A 12,455-nucleotide genomic window follows, 5' to 3' on the forward strand; every position below is an offset into this window, starting at 1 on the left:
AGAACAAGGTGCAATAGGCACTGGATGGCCCCACCCCAAAGGCAGCTCTGCGCCCCACTGGGCGCTCGCTTGCTCCCTTTTCCCCTTTACCTGCTCCAAAGCCCCCCTCCAACATCAGGCCAGCAGCATCGAGATCAATAAATACTGTAATAAATAGAGAAAACCCTGTTGTGTGGCACTGCGCTGGCAGCAAGCAGTGTAGCCAGGGTCCTGGGATACGTGCCCTGCTCCGCTCTTCCCAGGCCCCTCCAGCATGGCGTGCACGGTGTCCCTCTGGCTGTGACGAAGTCAGCCATTCCCTGCAGAAGCACTCGATGTTGGGGACTGTGCGTTCAGTCCTTGACGGTGCTGTCCCAGTGGCAGGTAAGCGTGGCTGCATCCAGTCCAGCTGCACCCTCCCTCCTGCTGGCTCAATGCTGAACCTGGCAGAGGGTTGGAGCTGCAGCCAGGGCTGAGAGCCCTTCCTCAAAGCTAGTGAGCACAAGGAGTGGGGCAGCACCATAGCCAGGGCTGCAGGATGGGGCAGGCTGCGTTGTCCCACAGCCTGTAGGGATCAAGGTGGCCTTGGAAGCTCATCACCAGGACAGCACAGCAACCTTCAGCAGATAGGACATGTTCCTGGAAGCACTGCCAGGACCACCGTGGGGCCTGTGCAGGCTGGACAAGATGGGCAGGTGAAGCCTTTTCCATGCTGGGCACAAGGAAAAGGTGTTCTGGTGAGCAGCAAAAGTGGCCCCAGAGACTCAGAGAAGCCAAGGGGAGCTGTAGGTGAGCAGAAACCATGGGTTAAATCAAACCACACCAGTAGGATCGGACAGTGTCACAAGCTGCAGTGGCCCTGGGCTCATTGCCAGGGCTCACGTCCCTGCCACGTTCGAGGCTGGAGCCAGCGGTCAGTTCTTGCACAGTCCTGTGGCCCAGTGTGTGCAGACAAAGCGGCGTTTGGTGTCCTGCGTGGGGGGCGGGTGAGGCCCCAGCTCAGATGGGCTTGTACAGCAGCGTGGTGACATACTTCTTCTTGTAGCGGTGTGTGGCACTGAGCACCATCACGCCATCCTGCGAGAGGCACAGCGTCAGTGGGAGCAGGAGGGGGATAGCCCAGTGCAGCCTGGCTGTGCCAACCTGGGAGTGGGGCACCCCACAGCCGCCATCAGGAAGAGGGCTCTGCAAGCCTGAGGAGCTGCCCAGCCTGTCCCTATTCTCCTGAGTCTCAGAGCCAGCAAGACATGTGCAACACCCGTGACAAGGAGTGCAAAGGAAGGGTCTGGTATACAGCAGGATTGCCCAGGGCTGCCCAGTTCCATCAGGCTGCAGGGAGGCAGCTAAAGAGAACTGTAAGGAAGCCACAGCCTACACCCCTGCACACACCACACTTCACCAGGCAGCTAAGCTGTCCTTGTGTGGCTCCTTTGACCCCTGCACCACCATCTCCAGCCCCCTGTTGTCTGCTCCCTGCAAGTGCTGCAGGCTCCTGGGAGCTACAGCAGCTTCACTTCCCTCACCCAGCAGCCTCAGGGGACCTGTCCTTACCTTGATGGACAGTGCGTAGAGGTGATTGAGCATGACATGGTTGGGTTCGGGCAGCAGTGCTGGGTCACACTAGGAGAAGAGGAGTGTCACAGAGGAACAGCAGAGCCCTGACCCCCCAGCTCCAGCCACCACAGGGAGCTGCCATCTCAGGCAATCTGAGTTGCTGGTGTCTCTGGCTGTTCTGAACGGGAACAGAACTCAGCTAAGCACCAGGCTGAGTAAGGAGCCAAACCAGCGTTGTTAATGGAAATGTGATGCTTTTCCCAGGAAATGCCAAGGGTGAGGCTCCAGCCAAGGGGAGAACAGGGTCCCTGCAGACAGGACTCCCCTTCCAACCCCACTATGGCTCCCTGTGTGTGGGCAGTATGATGGTACCCACCGAGATATTGGTGTCCTTGTTCAGGATGACCTGGAGGAGGTGAGGTGGGAGGATGGGTGGGGATTTGAAGCGCTCCTCAGGCCGGTATACATACAATTCTTGGCCATAAGGTCCAGGTGGTGAGCTTGACAAGTCTAAAGATAAGAGAAAGAAGGAGACATGAAATGGCTGAAGCAGGCCTGGCTTCCCAAGAAGCTAAGAAGGATCCAGCAGGGTCTTTCAGGCACAAACATCTTCCATGAGCCATGCCCATGTATCCTACAGTAACAGCTCATCCTTTTCACAATGGAAAAAGCAGCCAGGTGAGTCCTGGGCATTTCCAAGCAGGACTGTAAGCTGGTATGTGCATTGACACAAAGAAAGCAACCTGTGGAAGCCACCCCAAGACCCCTGCACACAGCCCTCAGCACAGTTGGGTCCCTCTACCTGTAAAAAGCAGCCAGCTTGGCCCAGAACGGTACCTTGTGCAGCAGGGGCACAGCAAGCAGCACGCCTGCATGCTCTCAGTGCTGCAGGACTGCCTGATGAGGAGGTCCCAGAAAGGGCAAATGGGAGGTCTAGACAGAGCAGCTGCTCAACCCATGTGAGGAACCACGGGAGCTTGTGGTCACTAGAAGCTGGACTGGATGTACCTTCCGACCACATCTGACTCGATCATTTTGGAACAACAAGCATCCAAGAAGGGCTCCACCTCCCTGGAGGTGCTGCTGCTTGCTGGCTGCAATGAAGTATCTCCTGCCCAGGCTGGGCAAGGCTGTGGAGCTGAGCTCTGTCCGAAACAGGGTTTATACCAGGGATGGCAGACAGCAGAGGGCTCTGGACTGGAACACAACTGAGCTACCTGCTAGCATTACACACCAAGCCAGCAGTGCCGGTGTCTGCACGGTAACCTAACCTGCTGCTGTAACACAAGTGGAGAGGGAGGCTTGAGATGAGCTAGCACCAGTACAAATTACCTTGGCATGAAAAGCAAGAGTAGCTGCTGAAAATAACCCAGATCCTGCTCTCACCTAGCTTGTACCCCAGATCACATGACTTACAGTTGAGCAGACAGAACGGGCTGATGTTCCCAGAGTTCACCAGTCTGAAACGGCCTCCTCAGCCATGCACAGGCAAGGACCCTGCTCTGCGATGGTGCTAGCACAGAACAAGTTACACCAGCACAGTCCCTCTACAGGGACAAGGACTCAGCTGCAGGCTGCTGAGGACACACTGCCAAACACTGTTCTTCACAGGTGCAGGCCCCTACCTCTGCTCAGGGGGTGTGTTCACACCCAGAGCAGGGAGTGTCAGCACAGAGGATGCGGAAAATAGCACATGCAAAGCTCTAATGTATAAAAACTCACCCCGACCTGAGGTTTCTGAGCTCTCCAGGGAATCCACCTTCAAAGCATCAAACACCTCAAAGTCAGACTTCTTGACGTGAATCAGGTTGTTAATCGTCCCCATCTGGCTGGTGACCACAGGCTGGAGAGAACTGAGGTAAGAGTCTTCCTATGTTCATCTCCCACCAAAGAACACTCAATACTTCCTAGATCCTCCCACCCAAGCTGTCTTTGCTGCACCATTACCTCAGAGCACAGGCAGCCAGTATCTAGCTCTGCTTTATGCTTGCAGATCACTGCTGTTTACACTGGGAGGATTTCCCTTTACTCCCATGCTCCTACATCACGTCCTGTTTTCATCCTCCACCCTGCTACATGCCAATGGGTAAGTAAGCGTCCTCTCCGTCCCCTGCTGCTACCACAATTCATTTTGGAGAAGAACCTCCAGGTGAATGCTGACCCCATAGCCCATCTTCCCATGCAGCTAATTTTCAATAAGAATTAAAGGCTTTCCGGTGTTTTCCTGCCCCTCAGCACCTCCCCGAAACTTCCCTATATGGCATGTCTAAGCCCAGAGGAGCCAGCCTCTGAAAGAACTCATGGGATTGAGATGCCCCTTTTGTTTCAGCAGACACCTTCTGCTATTCCTTTTCCCCCATCTGTTGCAGTTACATCGTGTCTAGTATCCTGCAGAAGTCAAGGTCTCCAGGGATAAAGCTTTGAGCATTACCTCAGATGGGTCATGGACCCACTGGCCATCCACAAAAAATTTGTACTGGTGTTCTCCTTCTGGGAGGTCCAGGATAGCGACAAAGTCATTGTGGCTGTGCAGAGAGAAGAGAGGTGCAACAGCATTACCCTGTTGATACTCTGGATGGTGCTCTTCCACGGGGTCCCAGAAAACATGCACTGTCAGCCCCTCTACCACCACGCCTTCATGCAGGGTTAGGCTTGCTCATTGTCAGTGATCTGAGGCACAACACAACAAGTGTGAGCATTCAGAGTACTAGCGTGGCTCAGCCCCTCAGAAGCCCAGCTGGAAGGAGTGCACAGGAGGCAGTCCAGCCCCACATGTCCAGAGAAAGTTGATGTTACAGACAGCCTCTGCAAGACACATCTGGGAGGATGCATGGGAAAAGCATCTAACCCTGTGCTGGTACTGCAGGATGAGGATAGCAAGTGCAGCAGCTCTGTCTGTAAAATCCACAATTGAGATAAACCCATTCCAGGCAATTTGCTGGGATTATGCCCAGGGTCATGTATTGTGGAATGACAAGAACATCATTAGGGCAGGAAGATATGTGAGGGACAAACAAACAACCCCCCCGGCAACAACACAACTAGGCAGGGGGTAAGGCCACAGCCAAGCAAAGAGCTGACAGCTTCCAGAAGATAACTGCGTAGGGCTCTGCTGCTGGGACAAGCTTCTGTGTGACATCAAGCTGGGCAAACAAAGTGGCCCATCCTGTCCTGTCCCTCTGTTGTACAACTTATCAGCACCACCCAGGGAAGAAGCTGACTACATATCTGTGCTCAGACCCTCCAGCCTGGGTGAACATAGACAAGACGGGTGAGCAAGGGAACAGCCGCCAGCACAGAGAAGGCGAAACACTTCCCATGATGGAGCAGAGGAGAATTAAGAGTGACCCAAGGGACAGGCTACCTCTTGATGAGTGGGATCTTGGTGCTCCAGTTGTTGAAAGATCCAGAGATGAAGACCTCTTTGCCTCCATCAGCCCAGCGGATGACAGTGGGACGAGCCTGTTGAGATGGTTTCACTGACTCCTCCAGATCCGGCTGCCATGACACAAACTCCTTATCCCCAGGAATCTGAGGTAAGAAAAATAGAGCCCAAGACAGAGAGACAACCGGGACCACATTCACTCCCTCCTGGCCTCTACAGCCCAGCTGCACATCCCAGACAAGAGCACTGCAGAGCACCTCTAGTTCCCCAACTCTCCATAGGCCCCTCACGTGGCTGGGAGCACAGAGCCCAAAGGGCAGGACAGGGAAGGCAGTGGCTAGCCCCTACCTTGGAATCATGGGAGCTGAAAACATTGGGGTCGTCAGTGCTGCCCACCATGATCTTGTGTGGGTGCTCCTTGGCAGGGTGGGTGGCACCGGAGCCATCTGAGCGGTGGGACTTGGAGCTGTGGCGCTCCCCTGACACTCGCTCACTGGTGGTGTTCCCCATGGCAGTTCAGCTCCCCTGTGAGAGAGAGAAGATGGCAGTGTGCCTGTGCCCACAGGCTCTGGCAGCGAGGTGAGGAGCAAGGATGTCATTCCCAGTGTTCTTTGCCAGCAGAGACTGACAGCAATCCTAAAAAAGGCCCAAAGTTCATTTCCACTGCCAAGTTTGGGAGCTGAATGGGAATTCAATAAACAAGACAGCTTGACCTAATTATAGCCATATCCTTATGAACCATCACTCTAGTTACATTCGTAACTGTTATATTCCAAAACACATACTCGTTACTCTGTACCCCATACGAGGTCTCAGCAGCCAGCATAGTAGAGGGTCTGATGGGCAAAATAAAGCAACCTTTACTGGCAAATCAACTGCTTGGTGTGAACAAAGCCTCTTTCACAGTCTTACAGTCAAGCTCCACATACAAATCCCCTACATACAGCAGGAAAACAGACAAAGAGTGAAAGTAGCAGCTGTTTAACAGATCCCAAGCCTCCAAGAGCTTGCAGGCAGAAGAGCAGAGCCTTGCGCCTGGCAATGGTGACAGGGAGCAGTTGAAGTGTCTGAATTGAATCACCCAAGGTGGAGCTTGGCCAAGGTGTGGGGTTAATGCCGTGGTGTGTGAAAAAAGCTCAGCTCTCAACAGAATTCACTTATGATTCACCAGGCAAGCCACCCTGTCAGCTGCAGCACAGTGAGTTCTGCTTGTGAACCTAACCAGTGGCACTACCCTGTGCATTCTGGCATCTGCCTGGCCACCTGGAGTCCAGAATGAGAGAAGGGCCACCCAGCTGCCTCAGTGCCACCGTGCAGCTGGAGATGGGCTGTCATCCCCAATATCACCCAGCTCAGAGAAGGCAAAAGAGGAGAACTGGTCATATAGCACAAAGCCAAGAACAACTACACACCTCTTGGGACAAACAACAAAGCCACTGCAAGCTGCATGGGACTCTTCAAGCCTTACCCAGTTTCCAGCAGCTGGACTGTGATTCTTGCCCCTTCACAGGCTAATTTTTCAGCTTACCACACTGATCATGGGTGCTGCAGGGCAAGGCAAGAGGACAGCCAGCATTGCTTCGTGCACTTAGCTGCGACATTTAGGGATTTGTTTAGAAGATCAAGTTATATGAAGGGTGCCAGGCAAGGCTGCCAGCCAAAGCCAGGCTTTAGAACATTACAGAGCAATTACTAAAGTATTTCTTAAATCCTGAGGGCTAAAAGTCAGTCTGAGAGGACAGCTAACCCGTACCACCCCCCCTCTCAGTGAGGATCAAGCATACCTGAAGATCCAGGTCAGATGAGCTGCACCACTTGCTCTGACATCTTCCCCCTCTGCCCTGGAGGAGGCTCAGCCAGCTTCTCATAAAATCTATCCCTGTGCCACTAGACCTGCTGTTGAGGAGCTTCTTCCCCAGTATCTCCACTAAGGCTCCCTTACTTCTCATCTACAGGGAGGAAGGTAGGAAATGCTGAACATCCTCTTGTACCAAGACAGACCTGAGAGATACATGCAGGTGTTAACAGATGTGAAAGCTTTCCTTTCTTGTCTCTAAAAGGAATTCATTCCTTCTTGCTGTCTCTTGCAGGTTACGCTATCCTAACATTTCCTGAGGTTCCTCCCAAGTGCTGGCTTCTTTCTGGTGCATGGTATCAGAAACCCCATGCAGACAAGCCCACCCCACCTCCTGCATCACACACGTAGGCACCCTGCTTCGCTGGGACAGTGAGCTCCCTGAGCATAGTCTGCGACACTTGGCTTTACTGAATTAACTTCTACAGCTCTTGCATTCAGACAAACCCTTGTAGCACAGCATGCTCTGATGGTGTGACACAACTATGTTCAAGTCACTGATGGCAACACTGCCCATACCAAAACCCAAGCAAACCTCCACAGCGTCTCAGCATGTCTGCTCCCAGTCTGGCAGCAAGCTGCTGCCAGCTACAGTCTGCAATAAGGTGGGTGCCTGCCTGCTGGATCACAAAGCCCCTTCGGCTTCAACCAGCCCCGCCTCCCCACTTTGCTTCTGACCTGGACACACGAAATACACCAGTTCCCCCTGAGATGTGTCACACTTGCTGCCTCTCCCACCCAGCCAGTGACCTGGACTGGGTATCACCAGCAGCCAGGCTGAGGTTTATTTTGGAGAGATGGGGGTCTTTGTTCAGCACTCTCAGTTGCCCACAGCCTGCTTGGCAGACACCTCTTGGTGCTGCAGGTACCCAGGGAAGCCTGATTTGCCCAGACTCTCCTGCCTCCCTCATTCAGAGAAGGAAACCAGAGCTTAGCCGAGAGGTTGCCATAAGGTTAAGGGAATGAGCTGGGAAACCGGGAATAAGAAAGCCTCCCTCCTCTGGATCCTGCCAAGCAGGCATGACTGGGGTGAAGGCTCTGCCAAGCAGTGGCGTTGGCAGGGCTGTCATGAGGGCTCCGCGAAGCGCTGTTAGAGCTGTCACGGCATGCAGGGCCGCCACCCGCCCTCCTTCCCTGATGGGTGCCTGCCACGGCCCTTAGGAGAAGCTGGCCGCACCGGCTCGAGACAGGGTGCTCTTGAGGTGCTCCGAGCCGGCTGCAGGCCACGGCCACCAATGAGGGGTCCAGGCCACCGTTACCCACCGCGCTGTCACCCATGGGGATGCCCAGCCAAGCCTCACCCGCCGTCTCCCGCAGCAGCACTCGGGAAGCAGCGCCGGGCCAGCCGCCTTCCGCCCACCCTCAGCCTGGCCCGCCGGGACACCCGCCGACAGCCCCCGCTCCCGACCGCAGCCCTACCTGGCCACCACCGCCCCGCTCTCCGCCTCCGTCCAAAATGGCGACACCCCCACCGCCGCCGCCACCAGCCTCTGCGGGGCGCTCTGGCCCGCCCCCGCGCGCCGTTCTGTGGCCGCGCCCCCACTCCCTCCCTCCCTCCCGCGGACCCGCTTTCCCGCTGCCGGGCAGCCGCCATGTTTGTTGAGGGCGGCTTCGCTCGTTGTTGTGAAGGGCGGCGGGCCTGGCGCACCGAGGGCTGCGCGGCTTCATCCGCGCCGCAGCCGGCGGGCGGCCATATTGGTTGAGGGCAGGGCTGTGGCCCCGAGGTGGCGGGTTCAGGAATGTCTGCGGGGCTGGGCAGGCTGGCTGAGGGGGGCAATGGCCACGGTGCTGCCTGCGAGCTGGACAGGCCCGGTGTGGACAGGACAGATGCCTTGGGACGGACAGCAGCGACGGAGACAGCCCACACAGCATGATCCCTAGTCCCCTCTGCATGGGGACTAGCTTTATTGCCCGTTTCCCAAAGTGTCGTTGTTGATCAAGTTCCCTGTTGCCCCATCACCTCTCTGCCGATCAACCCACAGGCAGAGCTCGCAGAGTGATTCCTGCCCTCGGGGCTGCCCCTGACAAGACCTGTTGTGGCCCTGGTGCAGCCGGAAGGCGAGACAGACCAGGCTGTCTGGTCTGTTTTGCCTTCAAGGAACCAAAGGTTTGGTTCTTTGAACCTCTTGTCTCAAGGAACCAAGCCTCTTTGTGCCTCTTCATGTGGTGGTGATGCGCAGATAAACTCCACAACACCTTAAAGTTGTAAAGTAGGTATGCATTTTATTCAGCACTGAGGCACATGGGGGATAACTCCTCCAAAAGCACTCACACCTCAGCATTGTTTCCCCTTTATATTTATCCTCTAAGGTTATACATATGCATGATGTTGCGCAACACACATATTCATTCATGTCCTATTCCTGCTTATAATGAGCTAAGAAGTCCTTTGCGCTTGCGCAGTGCCTCCTAGTGGTCGTGAGCGAGGGTCTCGAGTTGAAGTAAATGAGTCTTCCTCGAGCCTGAACTTTTTTACCTCTGATTGTTATGCATGCTCTCTGGAGGCTTGGCCTTTGTCCAAAGCGCAGAGCTAATTTCAGCCGGCCTAGGTGTCCAAAGGACGGGAATCAAGTCACAGTCCCTACTTCTTAACGATAGCTATGTCTTTATCTCTAGTTCTAGCATACATGGAGGCGTCCAAAGGATGGGAATCAAGACACGGTCCCTACTTCTTGATAATAATGTCCTTATATCTTGTCCTGACATAATCATGAGTGAGCAATGATATTGTTAAGCAAGCGTCCTGATCTATCCCCTGGTACATTGCAAGTATGATGATAAGCATGAGCAAGCAGTAACGTTGTTAAGTAAGCGGTGTGACCTATCCCCTTGCACATTGCAAATACCATGTAGGATAAGCATGAGCAAGCAGTAACATTGTTAAGCAAGTGGCTCAACCCTAACCCCCCTGTACCTATGTTAACCCTTTGCATCAGTCCCCCCTTTTCTATAAAGTTAGTAAATTCTTTTACTAATATATAGATTTTTCTCCTAGTGAACTTATACGAAAGGTATTTTTTAGTGCTTTACTATGTACCTTTGACAACGAAGTCAGAGCTGTTACTAGTTGCAACATTCTCCAATTCCAAACAAATAACACAATAGAGAATATGAAGCTTATACCAAGTAATATTAAAAGAACAATGATAGGGTGAAGTAACGTATTTAGAACGCCAGTTGCGGTGGGTGACTACCCAAAAAGTATATTCCACCAATGGTGATTTGTGTCTTGCCTTATCCTTAGAAGAACGTTATTTATTTTCTCTGTATCATGATGTACAGTAATTAAGATTTTCTTTCCACTTTGGCCAGTATATATAATTACAGTTTTCTGAGTAATATCTAGATGAGCTTCAAAATGACAGATGCCTTGCTCCACACCAAGGCATATGTCCTCAGCATCAATTGTGTTGCCTTCACAAATAAATCCTTGTTGTTCTCGTGTAATGCAAGACTCTAAATTTACAGTCTGCCATTTCATATCTACCATTCGAGCCCACATTCTATGCTCGAAGGGGTAAAGAATTGCTCCTTCATGGTTTAAACTTAATGCAATAATGGGGTAAATAACATAAATAGTGGCATTTCGTATAGTGAGCACAAAAGCTGTAGCTATGTTTGTAGTGGGGTTATAGGTGAAATTTACTAGGGTCCACCAAGATTGAAGCTTTCTTTCCAAATCATTAGCATTATCCCAGACAACTTTTTGAAATTCAACAGGAAAAACGCCCTCACTCCTTTCCTTGATAATTAAGGCAGCTATAGAGTGCATCCACAGTTGTGCTTGTCTACAATTTAGAGCTAAGGATATATTATCCTGAGCTATCCCAAGTGTGTCTAGAATTAATTTATGGTCCTGTTCCTCAGTTCTTTTCCATTTCGGTAGTATTTTTGAGATCTGCCTTTGGCTAGTTCCTAATGCCAATAAGGAAGACTGCAGGGGCTGCCTTAATTTTGTTAGCTCGCTAGTTGCAGTGGCCAGTTTATTCATTAATGTTTCTGAATCAATCCCATTTAGGACCCCTAAACCTGTTCCTAGTATTACAGTTAGATCTCTTTGTACCCTATCCTTAAAAGGTTCTTGCTTTTGTAACCATGATGTCCAGCCTTCAGAGGATGTCTTTATGAAAGACAAACAACCTGGTTGGGTTTTGGAGATATTGATTTGCGTGTTAACTCAACACTCTTAAGGGACCATTCTGGGTTAAAAATTATTTGTTGTTGGCCTGTATTCCTTATTACATATGGGCCTATTTTGTAGATTTTGGGTTCAAAGTTAGTTGGGACTCGGGTGCTAATTTTTGGAGTTTGGATTTGAGCCCAGAGACAAACTACCTCAACATTCTGTGTTAACGTAAAATTATGCCAGCAATCTGTTTTATTCATTTGGTTACAAATTGTTACCTGTTTATTAGTCAGGGTAGTTATACTAATTTGAGTTGGTTACCTATAGGTAATTTTATTCTTGCCTTTTAGTGTTCTACATATTATATTCTCTTTCTTATAATTTAACTGACATCCTACCCTGATTGTCTCTCCCACAGTCCTTTGAATTATTCTTTGATCTTCTGGTTTAGAAGGAGATGGGTGGTCTGTTTGATTACCATGTAAAACTATTATAGACAGGGTTAGATGCTGAATACTTAATTGTGAACCCATATATCCAGTATATCCAGGATCCCACAGATCAGATTCCTTCCCCCCATGGCATATAATGATTACGTATAAAACAATTTTTAGCATTTCTATTTATCTCGTTCGAATAAATTTTAGTTTTAACTTATTACTGCCTAGTGTCACTTTCCAAGGGGCCTTCGAAGCTTTCTTAACTCGAATATGATGAATCCAGGTGTTCTGTTCTTTGATTTTAACAGTCATGAAAGTCGTAAGTAATACCTGAAATGGTCCTTTTCACCTTGGTTCAAGATTTTCTTTGCCTGCAGGTTTGAAGGATTTTATATATACATAATCTCCAGGTTGTATGTTATGTACTGGGCTATCCAGTCCCCTGCTCCGTGTTCCAGCCACATGTTTTTCAATCTTTCTGAGTTGTTTTCCTAATTCTATTATATAGGTATTCATGATTTCCTCCCCCATCTGGGGAGATGTTCCTTGCTGAACCCCATATGGTCTTCCATATAGAATTTCGAAAGGACTCAACCCTTCTTGTGGTTTTGGTTTAGTTCTAATTCTCAATAAGGCCAGTGGGAGTGGCTGGGGGCACGGTAGACTGGCTTCCTGGCCTAATTTTACAATTTGCTGTTTAATTAGATGATTCGTTTTTTCCACTTGACCACTCATTTGGGGGTGGTAAGGAGTATGTAGTTGCCAATTAATATCCAAATGCTTATTAATTTGTTGTACCACATTTGAAATGAAGTGTGGTCCCCTGTCAGAAGACATAGTGTCTGGGACTCTGAAGCGTGGTATTATTTCTTATAATAGTGCTTTTGTTACTTCTCAGGCCTTTGCAGTTCTAGTTGGAAAGGCTTCTGGCCAACCTGAAGAGGTATCTGTTAACACCAACAAATATCTATACCCCCCTTTTCTTGGCAGTTCTGTGAAGTCAATCTGCCATTGTTGTCCTGGTCCATTACCTCTCCCAGTTTGGCCTATTTTTGGCTTATGGTTGTTTTGGGGATTTGTTTGGAGGCAAAGATCACATTGATGAGTTACTTGTTG

At 50.8% G+C, this 12,455-nt stretch overlaps 1 protein-coding gene across 6 annotated transcripts; it reads right to left on the bottom strand.

The window, feature by feature from the left end:
* Positions 1–128: 128 nt before the first annotated feature.
* Positions 129–8,307, bottom strand: PRKAB2 (protein kinase AMP-activated non-catalytic subunit beta 2). Of its 6 annotated transcripts, none has more exons than XM_061451843.1 (9): positions 8,193–8,299; positions 6,703–6,919; positions 5,267–5,443; positions 4,898–5,064; positions 3,965–4,058; positions 3,262–3,376; positions 1,910–2,043; positions 1,531–1,599; positions 129–1,056 (listed from the first exon to the last, which is right to left on the bottom strand). In XM_061451843.1, exons 3-9 carry the CDS (start codon positions 5,426–5,428, stop codon positions 979–981), a joined length of 819 nt encoding a protein of 272 aa, XP_061307827.1. In that variant the 5' UTR covers positions 5,429–5,443; positions 6,703–6,919; positions 8,193–8,299; the 3' UTR covers positions 129–978. The 6 variants fall into 6 exon arrangements, with proteins under 6 accessions (XP_061307827.1, XP_061307825.1, XP_061307826.1 ...); XM_061451841.1 differs by having other exon boundaries at positions 129–1,122; XM_061451842.1 differs by having other exon boundaries at positions 3,256–3,376.
* Positions 8,308–12,455: the final 4,148 nt, after the last annotated feature.

Source organism: Pezoporus flaviventris, unplaced genomic scaffold, assembly GCF_033815535.1.
Source record: "Pezoporus flaviventris isolate CSIRO_AGI_PZ_B2104156 unplaced genomic scaffold, CSIRO_AGI_Pfla_v1 ptg000013l, whole genome shotgun sequence".
In the NCBI taxonomy this organism is placed as follows: Eukaryota; Metazoa; Chordata; class Aves; order Psittaciformes; family Psittacidae; genus Pezoporus; species Pezoporus flaviventris.